Here is a 21,160-nt window from a genome sequence, read left to right as displayed (position 1 = left end):
TTTATAGCCTTCACTCGGAAGAAAACATATAATAATACACACACGCAAAAGACTACTCGATTTATAGCCTTCACTACTAAGACAAAAATCTAGTTAAATCACATCTCATTATTGAAGTTGAGGACTTTCTCAAAAAATTAATGCTTAAGGTAAGAATTCAATAGAAAACGGCTCGTATGCCAATCTAACCTGAGCCGTCCACTTTGGCAAAGGAGCGGATTTTTATGCCCGCAGAACCAGGTTTACGCCACACATCAGTAGTGTAATCCGTGCTCAATCCGTTCTCACCAATTACTCGAAAAGTTATAAAGTAGAGTAACCCTGCAACACCTTGAACACTCAATTTCACAACCGATACAGGTCCCACAGGAGGACTATCCTGTTAAACCAAAAACAAGATGCAAAGTATAATAAGTTCAGACAATTTCTGCTTTCTCCATTCACTCGATTCTTTACACTTCTCAAATCGCCTAAAGAATCCAAGGTTAAGGAATATTGTTATAACTTATAAGATTAAGGACGAGCAAGAAGACGAATAATGTAACGAATATTGTACCATCTTGTCTTCATGTGAATCCTAGGCCATATCGTTAACAATACGTTGAGCCTCGATCCAGTACCAACTATTGCGGCTTGCCTTAATTATTCGCCCGCAGCTCTGTCTCGGATTCACCCTGCTCATTTAAAAAACACGTATCGTTAACAATACTTCATCAGTCTAGGGTTTATAATTTAGCAATGTTGAATAAGATCTCACACGGTCGAGTAAACAAATGAATGAATGATGCACCCAAATAAGTAAAAAAAACGTACAGAAATTACATGGCTTATGTTGATTTATGCAAGTTAATTAACAACCATGATTAATGCAACGAATATACACTAATTAGATTTACACTTGCAGTAAAACTGTTTTACACCAGATTGACTAATATAAAAACCTTAATAAAATCGATAACTTACTGAACCGCCAATAATGAATTCAAAAACCCTACTTAAAATACAACTATGCATTGTTGTGATCAATACCTAATTCTTGCCATATATTGTGCGATACAGGCTCCGTCCCAAGGTAAACAAATGAGTGAGACGAAAATAATAGAAGTTTTGGAATATATATATTGGACGTTTGAAACCGTTATCGTTTTCTTTTGGGTACAGCGAGTAGAGACTAATATATATAGATTTTGCCGTAACTCACAAAACATCTACAAATTGCAATTTTATCAAATGGGCCCCGACTTTGTTTGGGCCCAAATAAGATGTAGCCATGTAAGGTGGAAAATCTTTAAGGCCTTTTTATTAACATCTTATCGAGGTGATTTTAATCAATTAAATGTGGATTTAGGTCGGATATGGTTGTATGATTCGACATGAACAGATTTTAAGACTGATACCATTCGGGTTAACGGCTTTAAAACGGATTGGTGGATCGTACGTACTATTAGGAATTTTTGAAACATATTCGTCTTATTTGCCTTCTTGGTGAGCCGAGTTAATATGATTTGTCGACGAGTGGCGTAAGGAGTGTGGCTTGCTTGCGGCTGTTGAGAGAAGTCGTCCCGTGACATAATGTTGTACCCCTTTATGTTAAATTTTGTACCATTTATTATTTATCTGTACGTGACTCAAAATATTTCTTATGAGTTATGACCTTCATGGGTAAAAGTAGGGTTGTCAATGATATGAGCCGGCTTGTTGAGCCTTCGGAATCGACTCGGCCAAAGCTTGGCTTGTGCTCGGTCAAAACGAGCTCAAGCCAAGCTTGGCTTAATATGGGCTGAGCCCGGGCTCAACAAGGCTCGACTCAAAATGTAACACCCCACGGTAATTGAAGAGGTCCAGTGATAAGCTTAAATGACTAGTGCTTAAAGGGATTGGAAGTACTACTCATATCAACAAAGTGCACTTTCTTTTATGGTCATCCATGCGAAAGAACTCCAAAGTTAAGCGTACTTGACTGGGAGTAGTCTTAGGATGGGTGACCTCCTGGGAAGGTTTCCGAGATGCGCATGAGTGAGGACAAAATGCGCTATAAAGGATCAGTGTCGATCTGTGGGCCATGTACACAGCCTGGTGAGCTATCATGAGTGACCGCTTTCGACCTTAGGTTTGGGTCGGGGTGTTACACAAAAGCTCGTTTAGGCTCGTTTATAATTTTTTTTTTTTGTATAATCTTTATATTGTAGTGTTATTTTTATTTCAAATCCCCTATTTACTAAATGAATAGGCGAAACTCTTATTTTTCCCTCCTAAATAATATTTCCTAAAATAAAGTGTAGTATTTTTACCATACATTATAACACAATCTTTTAATGGCACAATCTTTCAATAAATTTAATGTTTAAACCATTTTATATTATTTCACATTATACATAAATTTATCTCCATTATTATATGAAAAAAAAAACTTTATACTTTTTTTTTTAAAAATAATTGTACATAGAAATTCATTTACTTTTAATGATAAGAAGTTGCACAAAAAATGTTAATAGTAAAAATATTTTAAAAATAACATCATTAATTTCTCAGTAAAAATTAAACTTTCTTTAAAATATTCATTTCATGACTTTTTACAATTTTATTTTTTATTGCTCAAATTAAATAAAGTGATGAGAAACATAAAAAATAAGTGAATTATCAATTTAAAATCCATAAATAATACGGAGTACACTAAAAAGTAAAAATTTATAAATATCGTGCATATATTGCACGTGATCTAAACTAATTATATGTTATTTATACGTTTATATAAGTATATTATGATATAATATTTTTTAGTATTTTCTAATTTAGGTGAAAAAGTGAAAATATATAATGACAAAACGAGCTGGAGCTGGAGCCGGGCTAGAGCTCAATTTTTTAGGTTCGACAAGCTTCTAGCCGAGCCCGAGCCCACCCAAGCTCGAGCTCAGATCGGCTCGTTTACAAACCCAGATAAAAGTCTAAAAACCAACATACCAAAACTATGCCAAATCGAATACATTGTTCATAGACGTCTCCAATTTGAGTTCAGAGTCATGCTTGATATTCGATCCTAAAATGGCTGAACTGAACTAATGGGAAATGAAACATAATACGAGTAATATAATACGGAGTAAGTAATAACTAGTCTTTGTTTAGCCTTTTAGCTGCTTCAGCCATGAATACCATCTTTTCGTGAAACCATTTCACAAAACTCATCTACATTTTTAATAAACATAATCCCCGGTTGCCGCCTTGCTTCAAAACAATCTTAACAAAAAAGAACGGCATACGGTTTCACTACGAGAATTTTGACCTCAACGAGCTACTCCGACAACTAAAATCATTGCTTAATAGGACATTAAGATCATCACATCAAAACAAACTTATGCTGCCAAACATAAGTCAGTCTCAAATCGACATATACAAGCAAATGAGAAAAAAAAAACCCTTACATTTTCTGAAAGTTTTTTCCATTTGGTTGACGCACATTTCTTCGCCTGATTAAATGTGAAAAAACATTAACGATTACAAGAAACAAGAAAAAATTTTGCGGATTTGATAATCAAGGTAACGTAACTAACCATGGCATATTTCAAGCTAGGCCTCTGTCTCCTTATTTGCTCCCTGCAGGTTTACATTAAATGTAACTCCACAAAAACAGCAAAAACTCTCTATAGAACATCTATTAAATCGTGTCACGTACAATAAAATGTAGAAGCCATGGATACGAAGTTTGCTGGACTCCCTCCTGAAACAGTAAACAACATGGTGAGTACTCGGATGAAGACAGTCATTACTGAACGCTTCCACGAAAATATAACCTACCTCAGCATTACATCAGTGTTTAGTCCCTCCTTTTCCTTACTCGAGTTACCGTTATCAGAAATCTTGCTGATACCAGTCTTGAAACCTTTTACTTCCCTTTCTTCAAGCCACTTTGGCAATGGAGCGGATTTCAATGCCCATAGAACCAGGTTTACGCCACACTTCAGTAAAGTAGTCCGTACTCAATCCATTCTCACCAATTGCTCGAAAAGTTATAAAGTAGAGTGCCCCTCCAACACCTTGAACACCCAATTTCACGACCAGTACTGGCCCCACAGGAGGACTATCCTGTTAAACCAAAAACAGGATGCAAGGTATAAGTTATTTTGAAAGACGTAAAGAATCCAATTGGAACGGAATATTGTTATAAGGACGAACATTAAGATTTATACTCGTACCATCTTATGTTTATGTGTATCCTCCGCCATTTCGTTAACAATACGTTGAGCCTCTATCCAAAAAGGATCATTGCGGCCGGCCTCCCAAATTCCCCAGACACTCTCTCTCGCAGTCCTCCTGCTCATTTTAAAAGAAATGGAATAAATTGCACATAAAAAGGGACGAATATTTCAGCAGTACTCTAGGGTTCATACTTTAGCATTGTTAAATAAATTCTCAAACGGTAGCGTAAATAATGAATGAGGCACCCAAACAAGTAAAATAAAGTGCAGAAATTATATGACTTACGATGATTGATGTAACGAATATACATGAATTCAATTAACACTTTTACCGTAATAAAACAGTTTTACACAAGGTTCATTGATGTGAAAACCTTAGAAAATCAATAACTTACTGATACGCCAATAATGAATTCAAATAAACTACAAAAATACAACCATGAATGTTGTGATCAAATACCTGTGTCTTGCCATATACTCCCTCCCATCTAAACCAAAGGTAACAGTTGCTTTATCACACTTGCCGAGACACATTTTGCAATGTGGATATCTTTAGTTACACATTATTAAAAATTATAAAAATTTGATATTTGTATAGCATTCATGACGATAAATCAAACACGATCTCACATGACTATATTTTGTCTTATAGATTAAGAATAATATCAAAGATTCCCTACGACCATAAATAGTGTCAAAAAGCAAGTGTTACCTTTGGTTTGGATGAGAGGGAGTATTGCTCAGTCCCAAGGTAAACAAATTACTGAGACGAAAATAGTAAAACCTTGGAATATATTGAAAGTTTGGAACTGTAATAATCGATTTCTTTTGAGGTAGAGCCGTAGAGATTACTGGAGTACAAATTTTGCGTAACTCAGGGGGTGTTTGGTTCTAGCATGGTAGGTATAAGGTATGGGTTTGGAATGAGCTAAACCCATTGATGGGGCATATTCTGCACCGCTGACCAAGTCAACATATTGAGCAAGGTCAAAGGTATCCACAGCAAAGTCAACAACTTAGACAGCCTAGCCGATGCATCCCATCTACTGTCACCTGGCCTCGGCCGACCAACAAACGACTAAGCCGGGGCACATACCCGCGTACTCATATCCAAGACCCCTCGGTCGGCCTGCCATAGGTCCATCGGCCGAGGGTAGAACGGCCTTTTCACCTGCTAGCCACTTGGCCACTTGGCCACTACGTGACAAAAGGTAAAAGTCTATAAATACTCCTCAACCCTCATTGAGGAAAGGATCCACAAATTAACCTAATAACCACTATTCATCTGGTAATATTCTCCCTATCTCTCTACAATATACCCTTAGCCAAGTTACGACAACTTCTCTCTAAGTTTACTGACTTGAGCGTCGGAGTGAGTACGCTCGGCCAAAGCCGAGCCCTCAGTTTGTTCATCGTTTCAGGAGACCGCAGGAAGGATTCAAGCAAGGACATCATTCTACTAGCTACGAGTGGTAACAAATATCTGCTCTGGAATTATACCCGGAACACCCATACCTTGTGTTTGGTTCACTGTTTTTGTAATTTGATACGCATACCTCAAACCCATGACTGCCATGAGGTATGAGTTTCTCATACCCAAGGGGGGAGGTGGGCATGAGAATGATACCTTGGGTATCATATCAAAGATTGGAAAAAAATTAGCATTAAAAAAAAATTATTTTTTCCTCACAAAACTAAATATATACATAATTATTTTTTCCCGAATTATTTCTTTTCCGTGAAAAATACAAACGATGATTTTTCTTGAACATTTTTAATAATATTTAAGAATAGAAATAATAAGATATTAAAAAAAAATTAAAATATGTAAAAAAAAAACTATATTCAAGTTTTTAACTAATTAATATCTGAAAATCTAAAGGAGAAAAATACATAAGTAAATGGTACAATCAATAATATAGACATACAAAAAAAAAGTGCATTCCTCATTCCGGAGTTGAACCAAACACAAGGTATCAGGAATGGAGTTTCAAACCCATACCGCCCTGTTTTGATTCCTGATTCCATATCGATACCTTCATGTGAACCAAACGCCCCCTCAGAGAAATCTACAAATTACAAAAAAAAAAAAATTATCAAATGGGCCACGACTTTATTTGTTCCACCTTTATAACTATCAATAGGTCTTGGTATAGACGGGTGAGGCGAACAGACGGGTAAAGACCTCTAATAAAATGGGTAGGGGGGACAAGGTAGGGCACCCCAATGTGCTTCCCACTTTATGGCAAATGGATATTTTGTGAAGGAAAATGATATCCGTCTATACGTATAGACGGATAGTGTCCGTCTGTTTTTAAAAAAAATGGTTTTTTATTTAAAATAAAAAAATATATAAGATTTTGTCTCTTGAGAGACAGTCCCTAATAAGTTTATTGGTAGATTATTGTATAATTTTAAGAAAAAATGGTACTAAAGATAATAAAATAGATACAAAAGATAAAATGGGTACATATATTGTGTAAAGAGTTACAAAATTACTATGTTAAGATCGGCTGCAGATTAGATTGGTTGTTCAAAAGATAAATTATTTTAATCCACTTTGGCTACAAAAAATAAGTGTGAAGTTGTTTTTCTCTCTCTAAAACAAAACCCTAAATCCTCCCCCTTTGCTGCCGCCGTTCTCCTCCTTCCTCCCACCGCCACCCATCAACCCCCTACCATGCCGCCGGGGATGGGGTCTCTCAAGACCTTTCTCCGGCGACCCGTCTCCTCTCTTCCGATTAACCCTCCTCCCCTTTCTTACCCACACCTGATTCTGGATCGTACGGGTCAGCCCGTTTTTCTCGGTCTGCGTGGTGTATGTGGGCTGTTCGGGTCTTATCGGACGAGTTTGTTGAGGTGGTGTGGCACGGTGGTGCTTGGATCTGGCGGTGTTGTGGGTTGGTAGGGAGGCGGTGGCTTCCGTTTTTTTCTCCTGCGTTCCGCTTTGTTTCCTTTATGTTTTTGTTTAATTTCCGCTTTCGTTTTTGTTTCGTCTCTCTTTCTGAGGGCTCTGTCCCCGTCTATTGGTGGTGTCCTTCTTTCAGTTTGAGAGCTTTCGTTTTCTGGTTCGTTTGCAGTTTTCTAATAAGTCAGCAGAAGATCAGCGTTATTATAGATCGTTATATGGTTTTACATATTTTACCCGATTCATGGCTACAATCAATCACGTCAGAAGAAATGGATACTCGTCAATTCGGAGACCCTCTTATTGATGAAAGCCTTTTACGGCGAATCGATGATAGAGACTCTGTTGCAGTGTTTCATTCTTTGAACAAGAATTTATTTCCTATGGTTGTAATCGATTTGTATCCGATTGAGCTTGGCATATGTTGTAGATGTCGTATGACTTTTTATTAATGATAATGATCTTTTCTCAAAAAAAAAAAAAAGATAAATTATTTTAGAGGGAAAACTTTAGAGAGGTTTATATTCTCTTAGTATTAGGGGATTATGTATACATTAACTAGTAAGGTAACTAATAATTATAATAATTTATTTCATTAACTTATTATCTTTTCAGTAAAATTAATCTTTTCATCAAGTTATATTCTTTTAATTAAAATATTTTAATAAAAAAATTATATCAAACCATGATTTACTAAATATTTTACTGATTCTATTATTTGATAATAAATTGACCCATACTATGTACTCCATAAAACAAAATTATAAACCATTTTAATTACTTTCGAGATAAAAAAAAAATTGAGAAAATAGAATAGCTTTGTCGTATAAAAAAATATTATTTACAAAAATACATTTCAACATACGACTCAATTCTCAGTTTCAACTTTTTATTTCCCGAAACAAAATGTGAGAAAAATGAACAACTTATGAGATACCACTATTATAAATCTAATCTAATTTAGTAGAAATAAAAAAAACTTACGTGCATTATTTATTCAGTAAGAGGATTATACAAATTTTTGAGTTTTATTCTAAAGTTTTTGAGTTTATTTACTTAAACTTTAATCTCAAAAAGTTACATTATAACTTAGAAAAATTACATATAAGCTCAAAAAAAATTTGATTTTTGACATCATAAAACTAAAATGTAATTTATAAACTCTATAGTACTCGAAAAAAATATACAAAAACTCAAAAAATCATTAAGTATGATGTAGTACATCGGGTACAATCTTTTTTCTTTTATTTAATACACGAGGGTTAACCTAGTTGAGAATTATTTAGGGAGAATGGTCAATATTCGACCATCAATATTTAGATTAGATCGGATATGGTGTAAAAATTCGGGTCTAGCTTACTTTCGGAATCTAGTCGGGTTAGTCGGACCGGGGTGAGTTACTACGATTCTTTGATGACAAAAACAAAAAATCACAGATTCAGGATCATCATCGTCATCAAGATGAGAAGTTTCCCAAAATTGGTAAGTATGTTTCTACAAACCAATCTCCTTTTTATAATTTCCCAAATACCCATCCACTTCAAATAATCATCAAATAAAGCAATCTTTCTTCTGAATTAGATGATATAATTGACATGTTATTGAAATTAAAGAATCAACCTTTGATTTTATAACAATGATTAACTGTCTAATTGATAGTGAGGGTTGATTTTGCGATTGATTAAAGGGTATTCAGTATTTGTTGGTTTGTTATGCTAGCGGTTGTAGATTTAATGATTTGATTGCATGATTGCGGATGAGTTTGATGTATGCTTGTTACTTGTTAATTCTCTGTTAGAATGAATTTAGAGAGTGTTTTAAGCTATTTCAACAATGTCAATGAGGCATTGCTGTTAATTACAGTTCGCCCAATAAGAACATTTTCGATGTTTTGATTGATGGGTGTTGCTCATTGGGGAAAATTGACAAGGGTTATGTGCTTTATCACCAGATGGTTAAAGAAGGGAATAAGATGATCAAACTTGTGGGGAAAATTGACAAGGGCGACTAATCTTCGCTGCTTGGAAGAAAATGACCATCCTAATTAAAGAAGGGAATAAGATGATCAAACTTGTGTAAAGAGAGCCTTATGCTTACTGGAATGGAAATCCCTTTGTTGCACCGACAGGGATGCATCTTTTGCTTACTGGGGTGCTCTCGAATCTTTAGACAGGTAAAACATCCCAGTTCTCATGTTTACAAATTCAATGATTCTGCTGTTCTACCTCTGCTTATTACAATAGTTTACTTTGTCCGTATGAAGTGGAAGTCTCTCTCGTTGTTGTGGGAGTGGCAAAGTCATTACTCCCTGACGTAGCCTCATATATATGAATGGCTATACATATTTGATATGGATGTTTGGAATGCATCTAATTTAGACTCTTCAAACGTAAAAATTGGGTTTACAAAGTTTGTTTGATATTCAGAGTATGACACTAACTAAGAAAGGTCTAATTAGGAAGACAAAAAGACTTTTCAACCTTTCTTACTGCTTAAATTACCATCTTCTTACACTAAACTCCACTAAAACAGAAAATTCAATAAATCTGATTTCCACTTAGTATTATGGGAAGAATCTCGTTTCTCTTTGTCATTCTTCTTTTGCAAATGTTCCAATCCTTAATATGTGTACATGCCAATGAACTTGAATCATTCGGCTTCATAAGGTGCAAAAAGCATGAACTTGATGCACTGTTAAAGTTCAAACAAAGTTTCACCCAAGATCCTAAGAACCTCCTTTCTTCATGGGTTGGTGAAGAGTGTTGTCAATGGCACGGAGTCACCTGCGACAATGTTACTCATAATGTTGTCAAGTTGAATCTCCGTAGTCAGCCACGACACTTCTATGACGTTGGTGTCGATAACTATGTTAGTGGTTGTATGCCGGATCCTAAAGTTTCCATGGTATCTTCTGGAGTAAGTACAGCTTTGCTTGAACTCAATCTCCTGACTCACTTGGACTTAAGTGGGAATAACTTTTCTGGAAGTCGAGTTCCAGAATTCATAGGATCTTTGAGGCGCTTAAGGTATCTAAATCTCTCTTCCACTGGCTTTTTTGGCCCCCTTCCCCCTCAACTTGGCAATCTTACAAATCTCATACACCTTGATCTTTCTGTTGATCACCTTGATCTTTCTGTTGATCTTGACTGCTCTAAACAAAATCTTTTATATGGTGAAGGTTTAGGATGGGCGTCTAGTCTTTTAAAATTGCAGTCTCTTGACATGAGCAGTTGTCACCTGTCTCGAGCACACGACACTTTTAAAGTCCTTATGACACTTCCTTCTCTCTCAACACTTCACTTATCTAATTGCCTATTACATAATTCGCATTTATCTAAGGCATTAATAGGGAATAATACTTCTAATTCATTTTTCCCCACTCTTCAACATCTTGATCTTGGGTGGAATTACTTTAAAGGTCCACTTCCACCTGTTCTTAAGAATATGGTTTCTCTTCGATCCCTGTCTCTCAGATACAATAACTTTAATGGATCAGTTCCACTCTGGCTTAGAGCCATGAGGCATCTCGAAGTTCTTGATTTGGGTAAGAATCAGTTTAATTATGTGGAAGGTGGGATTATGGGGATTATGGGAAATCCTTGCAACTTCAAATACTTGGATTTGTCCAACAATATTATTACCCAAGGAGATATCATAGAGCCTTCTATGAGTTTATGTGGTTGTGGCGCTTTTGACTTAGAATACCTTGCTCTATCATATGATTATTCGTTGGAATTCATTGATCCACCTCATCCTAATGATATGAATATTAGTTTGCCGTCTTCATTGGGACAACTCACAAACTTAAATTACCTCGATCTTTCACGTAATGAGTTTAAAGGTCAAGTTCCAGCATCTTTTGTAAATTTGTCAGCATTGAAATATTTGGATTTGTCAAACAATCAGTTGAGTGGATTGATTCCGGATGATTTTATTGGACAATTAAACGAGATAGAGCATATAGATATTTCATCAAACTCCCTCCAAGGTACCGTTTTCGGCATTGGTAACCTCTCAACATTGTCGTATTTGGATATGAGTTACAACTCTCTTAATCTCAATCTTGACTCGAGTTTCAATTGGCAACCTCCCTTTCAACTTCGAGTTTTTAGCGTTCCTTATTGTGTGTTAAACACGGTGTTTCCTCAATGGTTAAGGAATCAAACTCAGATCACATACTTGGATCTTTCCTATACCGGCATCTCAGGAGAAATTCCCGGATGGCTGTGGAACTTGAGCAATTCTCAAGAATTACAGCTTTCTGGCAATCAACTAACAGGTTCAATCTCAAGCTTTTCATTAATCCATGATATTAAAAATCGGTATTTACGCAAAGTAACGGCCATTATGTAAATGCCTAAAAGATTTTTCAATTTCCGTGCCAATAAGTTTTGATACATAAAAATTGTCTTATATAACCAATATGGTCTATAATTGCTAGATACTTATGCTGATACAAGAACAATAGAGCCAAAGCCCAAAACTAGAACAATATAAAAAAAACGAAATGCTATTTGTGACCGTGCCACTATTTATTACTCCCTCCACACACTTATTTTCACCCTCATTTCAATAAAATACTCCTCACATATATTAGAGATATGGGAGGATGAAAATAAATGTGCAGAGGGAGTACTATCCTTGAAACCTATTACAATTTTTCAACAAATTTCTCACAATAATCTTTCTTATAGGATCCTTGCCGCAACATAATTATTCTAACTTGCACTGGCTGGACCTTCACAACAACTTGCTTACCGGGACAATACCTAAATGGATGGGCCATTTACAAAATGCTTTTTTGATAGATTTGTCTTCCAATCAATTATCAGGGGCAATTTTTGATGGAAATAATGTTTCATCACTTTTTAATATTGGAAACAAGTTATACGTGCTTGACCTTAGTGACAACATGTTGTCAGGAGAGATACAATTTGGAAAGGTTCAACCGGATACTAATTTGGCAATCCTCAGTCTACGACGTAATCATTTTAATGGGCCCATTCCCTCACAACTCTGCGATTTTAGGCGGCTTCTAGTATTGGAACTTGCTCAGAATGGTTTGACAGGGCACATACCTCGATGTTTAGGCTCCGTTGGTTTTCACAGTAGGGAACGTGATTTTAGTTTTCCAAGCATACAAATTGAAGAAATTGTCAAAGGAATAGTTGAAGTGTCCACTGGAACAGAAGGGGGTTCCATCATCGACCTTTCCAGCAATTATTTAGTTGGTTCAATACCCGAGGAGCTCACAAACATGTCCGCCTTGTTTGCGTTGAACTTGTCGTATAATCATCTAACAGGACACATTCCTGAAAATATAGGCAACCTGAAGACGGTCGAATCTTTGGACTTGTCGAATAATCATCTTTCTGGGACTATACCAGATAGCTTGTCTTCCATATTGTGGCTAAGCAAGTTGAATTTGTCCAACAACCACCTACATGGCCGAATTCCGACAGGTACACAACTCCAAACTCTTGACGACCCATCTATCTATGCGAACAATTCTGGTTTATGCGGGTTTCCCTTGAACAATTGCACTGAATTTGACTCGCCATCGAGGCATGCTGCCGGAAAAGATAATGTTGAGAAAGAAGATAAATATGATAAGATGTGGTTCATCCAAGCCGTAATGTCTGGTGTTGCTACCGGATTTTGGGGCGTGGTTGGAACTTTGGTGATAAAGAGGAGTTGGAGAGAATCTTACTTTTGGTATGTCGAGAACCTTGCTGATAGAATTTATGTACCAATCAAAGTGAGAGTTAACAGGTTCAAGAGGAGGTTTGACGAGAATTCCTAAAAATAGTTGGTATGAATTGAGATACACAAGGGAACTCTGATGCATAATTGATCTTGTTAATGAATAGTGATTTGTATTATATTCCTTCTCTTATATATACTGCATTATGTGACTTGAACTCTGTTTACTATGTAATATACGGACTTCATGCTGTTGTAATATGTATTTTAGTATTGTTTTCAATTTTACTATGTAATATACGGACTTCTTGTTATATATTATACTGCATTTTAGTATTGGTTTGAGACGATGTAGTGACAAAGGTGATGATCTTATTCAACACACAAATGACAAAACCCTTGATTTACCAAAACCCCATTTTACAATCTCCTGTTTATAATCAATCTACACTTTTCATCATACAAAAGATGCAATTTCCCAATTACCCACTTCACTGAAATCATCAAAGAAATGAACTTTGTTTTGAATTAGATGATGTAATTGGCATTTTATTGAAGTTAAAGAATCAACTTTATCTGCATTGAAATATTATGAATCAGCTGAAAAACAATCTGGGTTGAATGCTAATGTTGATTCTTTATGTAATGCCCTGATGTCGGCCTGATGCTATAACTATGATTAATTGTGTTATTGATACTGGTAAAAGGTTTTTAATTATTTGTTGGTTTGTTATGCGAATGCTCGTAGAATTAATATTGCAATTAGTTGTTTTAATTGGATGATTGAGAATGATTTTGATGTATGCTTGTTACAAGTCAACTGAAAGTGGTCTTGCGGATTGTATGACGAAATGCTTGTGAGTGGTCTCTCTTCAGATGAAGTTACTTCTGGACTTTTGGTTGCATTTGCTAAGCTGTTTGCTGGAAGCAACTAATTTTCGACAATGAAGGCTGCAGCTTCCCTATAATGTACGCTTTTTCCCTGCTTCATCACAGGTAATTTGCTCAATATTCATGCATACGACTCCCCCGTTCCATTTTTATTGCTCCCTTCTAACGATAAACTTTTGGATAATATCATATTGTACGAGTTTCGTAGAATAATTATGAATCCACTCGTCTCCACTGGACTAATGAAATATTAGAGGATAATGTTTTTAACATTATAAACCAATTTAGCGTGAATCATAAATTCAATTCGTATGAGTTGAATTTTTTAAAGCAGTTACTACTCTTCCATTTAGTTATTAATCTCAAGACATTAAACAAACGAGCAACAACAGCTCATATTTAGCTATAAATAGCGATGCATAAATAATGTTACTGTTTGATACATATCCAATTCTACAAAACTTTATAGAAGATGATTTTACATGTCAGACCATCCCATTAACCATAGTTGGTGATAAATAATTTGAAACTTGGCTTATTTCCCGTTCAGCAATTTTGCTTCATGCGGAATAATACAGAAATTGCAATGCATCGTATTTGTTGGAGATCCTCTTATCACTAGCAAATCATTTTAAGACAGTATTACTCAGCATCGATTTTTATAACACTTGAAATTGATGCATAATGTTATAAATCAATTATCTGCACTTCAAACTTGATGTTACATGCGATGCACATGTACGGTTCAAATTTCTTCAGGTAAATAATCAATTGGTTTTACGAGGAGAACTCTTTTCCCTTTGTGAAATTTTCCCCGACTCTTGTGAGTGCCTTTACAAAGGTGTATAGGAAAACACAAGACCTTGACTTGTTAGTACTTATTTTATATGGATGGTCCTCGACGTCGGCAGCGCGTGAATGGGTGGAAGAAGGGGGTGGGTCCATAGTGGCTGTGGTGTTTGGTGGGTCCATGGGTGGTAGGTAAAGAGAAAGAAGGGGAAAGGGAGTTTTAGTGGGGAGTTCTTTACTTATTTTATATGCCTTGGTATATTTCCAGGAAATGAAAAATGGAGAAAAAATTATAAAGGAAGAGGAATTGATGATGGTTTTACTTTTAGTCGAGTAGTTTAAAAAGTTAACAATTACCCCCTTTTACATATCAGTTTTCTAAAATAACTGTCTTTTATAAAAAAAAAAAGTTTAAATTACTCCCTTAAAATGCACTTTTATCAAAAATTGCTTAAAAACTCGAATTTAAGTGACTTATTTCGTCTGTTTTTGAAATTATTATCCATTTATATCTTTCAAAGTATAAATTGGTTAAGCCACAAACGTAATAAGTTCATAAAACCAAAGGCATAAGTGACTTAGTTGGAGTTTTTAGCAATTTTTGATAAAAGTGCATTTTGAAAGATTAATTTTTTTAAAAAAAAATTATAAAAAGGGTTTTATTTTAGAATATTGATATCTAAAAGGGAGTAATTGTTAATTGTCTATTTAAATTTTTAGATAGGATATGAATATCGTTAAATTTATGGATTATAGTTTGTAACCCTCGTAAGTGTCCATCACCACGTGGATACCCGAAATTGTTGAACATTTGTGTTGAAATGCATTTTATATTTGGCCTTGTTACATTGCAACGTAAGAAGGGGTTTAGGAAAGACAAAAGACTCGTCATCTTTTCTCACATTATAAAGCACTAAACTCCACTAGAATTTTGAAGAACTAAGTTACAAAAACAAAACAAAAATTCAAATTGATTTGCTCTTACTATGATGGGAAGATCCTTCTTTCTCTTTGTCATTGTTCTTTTGCAGGTGTTCCATTTATCACTATGTGAACATGGCGAAGAGCTTGAATCCTTGAGCTTCATAAGGTGCAAAAAACATGAACTAGATGCTTTATTAAAGTTCAAACAAAGCTTTACCCAAGATCCTATGAACCGCCTTTCTTCATGGGTTGGTGAAGATTGTTGTCAATGGCATGGAGTTATCTGTGACAATGTCACTCACAATGTCGTCAAGTTGAATCTCCGGAGTCCGTCTCCAAATTACTATTACCATGATTTTATTTCTCTGCCTGATCCTCAAGTTTCCATGGTATCTTCTGAAGTAAGTTCGTCTTTGCTCGAACTAAAGCTCCTAACTCACATGGACTTAAGCGGGAATGACTTTTCTAGGAGTCACATTCCAGAATTTATAGGATCTTACAGGCATTTAAGGTATCTAAATCTCTCTTTTGCTGGCTTTTCTGGCCCCCTTCCCCCTCAACTTGGCAACCTCACAAATTTAGTTCACCTTGATCTTCATGTTTCTGGTCAAATAGGCATGAAGATGAGCGGCTTATATGGTGAAAGTTTAGGATGGGCATCTAGTCTTTTAAAAATGCAGTCTCTTGACATGAGTAGATGTAACCTATCCCGAGCACATGATACTCTTAAAGTACTCATGGCGCTTCCTTCTCTTTCAGCACTTAGCCTGTCTAATTGTGATTTATATAACTCACACTTATCTGAGGCTTTATCCTCGAATACTTCTAATGCACATTTTTCCACTCTTCAACATCTTGATCTGTCGTCGAATGCCTTTGAAGGTCCACTTCCATCTCTTCTTAAAAATATGGTTTCGCTTCGGTCCCTAAATCTGGCTGCAAATAATTTTAATGGGTCGGTTCCCCTCTGGCTTAGAGCCATGAGACGGCTCGAAGTTCTCGATTTGAGGAAAAATGGCTTTAGTTATGTGGAAGGTGGGACTATGGGAATAATGGGAAATCCTTGCAACTTCAAGCATTTGGATTTGTCCAACAATAATATTTCCCAAGGAGATATCCTAGAGCCTTCTATGAGTTCATCCGTGTGTGGTGCTTTTGACTTAGAATACCTTGATCTACATCATAATAAGATGAATGGCAGTCTGCCGTCTTTTTTAAGACAACTCACAAACTTGAATTACCTTGATCTTTCCTACAATGGGTTCAAAGGTCGGGTTCCTGCATCTTTTGTGAAATTGTCAGCTTTGAAGTATTTGGATCTCTCGAAAAATAAGTTGAGCGGAATGATTCCAGATTTTATAAGAAATTTAGCCGTGATAGAGCACCTAGACATCTCATCAAACTCTATTCACGGTACTGTCATCGGCATTGGTAACCTCTCAAAGTTGTCGTATTTGGATATGAATTTCAATAATCTTAATCTCAATCTCGACTCGAGTTTCAACTGGCGACCTCCCTTTCAACTTCATGTTTTTAATGTTCATTCTTGTGTGATAAACATTATGTTTCCTCAATGGTTAAGGAATCAAACTCAGCTCATGCGGTTGGATCTTTCCTATACTGGCATCTCAGGAGAATTGCCAGCATGGCTGTGGAACTCCAGCTCTTTTGGGGAATTACGTCTTTCTGGCAATCGACTTACAGGTTCAATAATGCCCAGCTTTTTCTTTAAACTGTTACATTATGTTTGCCAACTTGCCATACATAAAACCATTTTCAACTTTTCTCACAGATATAAATGATTGCCAAAAAATTAACTTGCCCGATCAATAAAACTTGGGAGAGACGGTCTTTCAATAAGTTCTTGAGAGACTATTTTTTCGTACCCTTTTATTTGTATTTCGTGCCCCTTTTGTTGTTGATCGTGACATAGTAATTTTGTACCTATTTACATAATAAATGTACCTATTTTATCTTTAATCATGATTTGTACTATATTATTATCTTTAGTACCACTTTTTCTTAAAATTATAAAATAGTCTCTCAATAAACTTATTGAGAGACCGTTTGTCAGGAGACCTACTCATGAGTCATGACTTTAAGTTTCTACGTTTTTCTCACAATCACTTTTTTTATAGGATCTTTGCCGCAAGAAGTTGATTATTATAACCCTAACTTGTGGAGGCTGGACCTTCACAACAACTTGCTTTCCGGGACAATACCTAAATGGCTGGGTTTATCAGATATTCAAGTGATAGATTTGTCTTCCAATCTTCTGACTGGGGAAATCTCTGATGGAAATAATGCTTCATTCTTTTTAACTGGTATAAGCGCCGTAGAGGTGCTTGACCTCAGTGACAACATGCTATCCGGAGAGATACGATTTGGTAAGGTACAAGAGACTTCTTTTTTGGAAATCTTTAGTCTGCGAGGAAATCATTTTAATGGGCCCATTCCCTCACAACTATGCGACCTTGGGTGGCTTTTAATATTGGAACTCGCACAGAATCGGTTTACAGGAGACATACCTCGTTGTTTAGGCTCTATTGGATTTGACAATAGTGGAGGACCCATTAGTGATACCACTGTACAAATTAGTGAAAATGTCAAGGGAATAATAGTTGAAGTGTTCGCCGGAACTAAAGGGCCTGTCATCGACCTTTCGAGCAATTATTTAGTCGGCACAATACCCGAGGAGCTCACAAATATGTCAACATTGTTTGCATTGAACTTGTCATTTAATCGTCTTACAGGAGACATTCCAGAAAATATAGGCAACCTCAAACAGCTCGAATCATTAGACCTCTCGAATAACCATCTTTCAGGGACTATACCGGAGAGCTTGTCTTCCATATCATGGCTAGGCAAGTTGAATTTGTCCAACAACAACCTACATGGTCCAATTCCAACAGGTAGCCAACTCCAAACTTTTGTTGACCCATCTATTTATGCGGGCAATTCGGGTTTATGCGGATTTCCTTTGCCAAACGATTGCACTGAACTTCACTCGGCATCAAGTTTGACCAACAAATATAAAAAGACATGGTTTATCCTAGCCGTCATGTATGGTGTTGCTACCGGATTTTGGGGCGTGGTCGGAACTCTGGTAATAAAGAGAACTTGGAGACACGCTTATTTTCGGTTTGTTGAGGATCTTGCAGATAGAATTTATGTGCCGGTGAAAGTGAGAGTGAACAGGTTTAAGAGGAGATTCAATAAGAACTCCTAAAAATAGATTGTATGAATTCCAATACACGCGAACTGAGATGCAAAATCGATCTTGTTACTTGTTAATGAATAACGATTTGTATGTATTCCTTCCCTTTTAAATTCATTATGTGATTTTACTGCTGTGATGTTCTTGATTATGGAAGTTTTAACATTTAACTTACGCAAGAAGTGTTACTAGAATTAACAGACTTGTGTCATACTGTCATTCCATTATTTAAGCCGCAACTGATGAGAATAGCTTTGTATGGCACTAGTCTTTGTTTAGCCTTTGAGCTGCTTCATCCATGAATACCATCTTCTCCTGAAACCATTTCACAAAACTCAGCAACATTTTTTAACATGATCTTGACAATCATAATAATCGCTGTTGCCAAAAGCTCGATCATTTAAAACGCTAGAGGCAATACTTAAGCACCTCGCTCAGTCGTGAAAGAGGGATCGAGTTAAGACAGATACCTGCATAACTTCACCCCTTTACAGCACTCTTAATCCTCTAAACAAGCACAAATTACGCAAGTGCCCTCAAAAAACAGACCTCATAGCTCTAAACTGAATCTACTGATCGACTGTGTGTGAGCGCCTTACACGCGCTTGTGTACATGAATAACATGATACATAGTACAGGCGTACAGCATAAAAAAAAAAAAAAAAAAAAAAAAAAAAAAACATGCATTTTCTGAAAGTTTCCTCCATGTGGTTGATGTACGCTTCTTTGCCTGATTAACAGTGAAAAAAAAAACATTGACGAATGCAGGAAACAAGAATAAATATGGCGGATTTGATAATTATAGGTAAAATTATTAACCATGGTATTTCAAGCTCGGTCTTTGCCTCCTAATTTGCTCCCTGCAAGATTAGAATAAGAAGCTATACATTAAATGTTACTCCCAAAACAGAGAAAACTCTCCTATAGCATTAAGTCGGGTTACATACAATAAAATGTAGAAGCCATGGATACGAAGTTTGCTGGACTCGTTCCTGACAGAATTAACACCATGGTGAAAACTCGGTATGAAGACAATCATTACTGATTGTTTCTACGAAAATATAACCTACCCCTCAATTACATCAGTTTTCTTCATTGGAGCTGGTTCGCTTTGTCCCTCCTTTCCCTTACTCGAGTTACTGTTATCAGAAATCTCGCTGCTACCAGAAATCTTGAAACCTTTTACTTCCTCTCTTCAAGCAACAAAAAGCAAAGCTCTTAGCGAGTTGTATAATGTATACGGAGTACATGATACGAGATAAGAAACATTGAATTTACGAGATAATTGTTACTAGAATTTACATACTAGTATCGTCTGATTGTTTAAGCTTCAAATTCATACTCGAGTTTATGAACTACTGCAAAAATGCATCTTAATCCGCTTAAATATTTTGAATGATGATGATAACTTAATTTATGGATCAACCACTTAAATTTCAGTCTTGGTGAATGACGAGTTTATTAGCCTCGCCTGGTGAGTGTGTACAGTGACCCTCCCGAGTGGAGCCAATCTCCAACACCAGGTTGAACAAGTTGAGACAACATGCTGTCAGTGTCAGTGTAGGAAAACAGTGGAAATTGAGCTATGATGAACAGTCCAAGAAAGAGACCCTTTTTAGCGAATTTAGAACCGTGCAAAAGGGTATAAGGAAACAGAAGATGACCTTGACTTGGGTCCATATCAATGTCAATACACATTTGACATGGACCTTGCAACGTAAAACTTGGTGTAGAAACTTTGGTTGATATGGATGTTAATGATGTTACGAGTTTAAGAAAGACAAAAAGACTTTTCAACTTTCCGCACATACTAAATTACATATATGTGTTGAACCAGTTAGTCTCCCTTAACACGAAGGTATCCGTCTTAACATTAAAATGGGTCAAATATCATCTCACTAAAGTGTTACATGACTATATGCACCATATCATGTATTAATCTCAAGATCGCTTCCGAATGTAAGAAAAGGCATTGTATTTGCTCTAAATACCATTACACCCTGAAGAAATACAACTAAATTACGCTATGAATCCTAAAACTTATCTTATCATTCTGTCAGTTACCAATTTCAAGACATTGTTAAGCCAGCAAAAATAGGTAATTAGTTCCTGGTTGATACGGAATCCAAATCCACAAAAAACTTGTATGAGACGGTTTGACATGTGAGACCATTGCATTAACAGGCTGCGGAGATAGGAAAGGCAGTAAGCGACTTTATACAGGAAGATGTAAAAATGGATTATGTATATGACTACATGTTACATTTGCTGACTGAATATGCCAAGTTATTAAAATTTAAGCCAACGGTAACGAAGAATACTGTTGAGCTATGTTTAGAAGCCATGGGATGCAGGGCATCAGATAATCAAAAGAAGTTTATGATGGAATCTCTTATTAAGAATCCTTCGGATACAGCGCCCTGCACCATGCCACCTCCTTATGAACAAGCCGGGTTGCTGAGACAGCTAAGAAGAAAAAACAATGCCGAAAAACAAGTGGACAACTGGGAGAACAGTTACTGGTTTAATCAAACA

General features: G+C 36.1%; 1 protein-coding gene and 1 long non-coding RNA gene across 5 annotated transcripts; one reads left to right on the top strand and one right to left on the bottom strand.

Annotated features, from left to right (window-relative positions):
* Positions 1-8,463: 8,463 nt before the first annotated feature.
* LOC141606745 (receptor-like protein EIX2) lies at positions 8,464-18,643 on the top strand. Of its 3 annotated transcripts, none has more exons than XR_012526809.1 (4): positions 8,464-8,583; positions 9,053-9,274; positions 13,681-13,800; positions 17,547-17,622. XR_012526809.1 is itself a non-coding variant. In XM_074426025.1 (4 exons), exons 3-4 carry the CDS (start codon positions 15,471-15,473, stop codon positions 18,635-18,637), a joined length of 2,733 nt encoding a protein of 910 aa, XP_074282126.1. In that variant the 5' UTR covers positions 8,464-8,583; positions 9,053-9,274; positions 13,681-15,470; the 3' UTR covers positions 18,638-18,643. The 3 variants fall into 3 exon arrangements, 1 of the variants encoding a protein (XP_074282126.1); XM_074426025.1 differs by having other exon boundaries at positions 13,681-17,112; positions 17,547-18,643; XR_012526808.1 differs by lacking the exons at positions 13,681-13,800; positions 17,547-17,622 and adding an exon at positions 12,024-13,120.
* Positions 18,644-18,665: 22 nt separating this feature from the next.
* LOC141606746 (uncharacterized) lies at positions 18,666-20,846 on the bottom strand. Of its 2 annotated transcripts, XR_012526811.1 has the most exons (5): positions 19,932-20,846; positions 19,696-19,818; positions 19,573-19,617; positions 19,445-19,485; positions 18,666-18,940 (listed from the first exon to the last, which is right to left on the bottom strand). It is a non-coding gene; the product is annotated as an uncharacterized LOC141606746 (long non-coding RNA). The 2 variants fall into 2 exon arrangements; XR_012526810.1 differs by having other exon boundaries at positions 18,855-18,940; positions 19,696-20,846.
* Positions 20,847-21,160: the final 314 nt, after the last annotated feature.

This window comes from Silene latifolia, chromosome 10 (assembly GCF_048544455.1).
Source record: "Silene latifolia isolate original U9 population chromosome 10, ASM4854445v1, whole genome shotgun sequence".
Classification (NCBI taxonomy): Eukaryota; Viridiplantae; Streptophyta; class Magnoliopsida; order Caryophyllales; family Caryophyllaceae; genus Silene; species Silene latifolia.
The sequence above is the reverse complement of the archived record's forward strand: the minus strand, read 5'-3'. Positions and strand labels throughout refer to the sequence as shown.

Excerpts from the sequence above, each read along its gene's own strand:
- LOC141606745 (XM_074426025.1), top strand. The coding sequence starts at position 15,471 with ATGATGGGAAGATCCTTCTTTCTCTTTGTCATTGTTCTTTTGCAGGTG. Across the intron at positions 17,113-17,546 it reads TTCTGGCAATCGACTTACAG|GATCTTTGCCGCAAGAAGTT; the intron begins GTTCAATAATGC and ends CTTTTTTTATAG.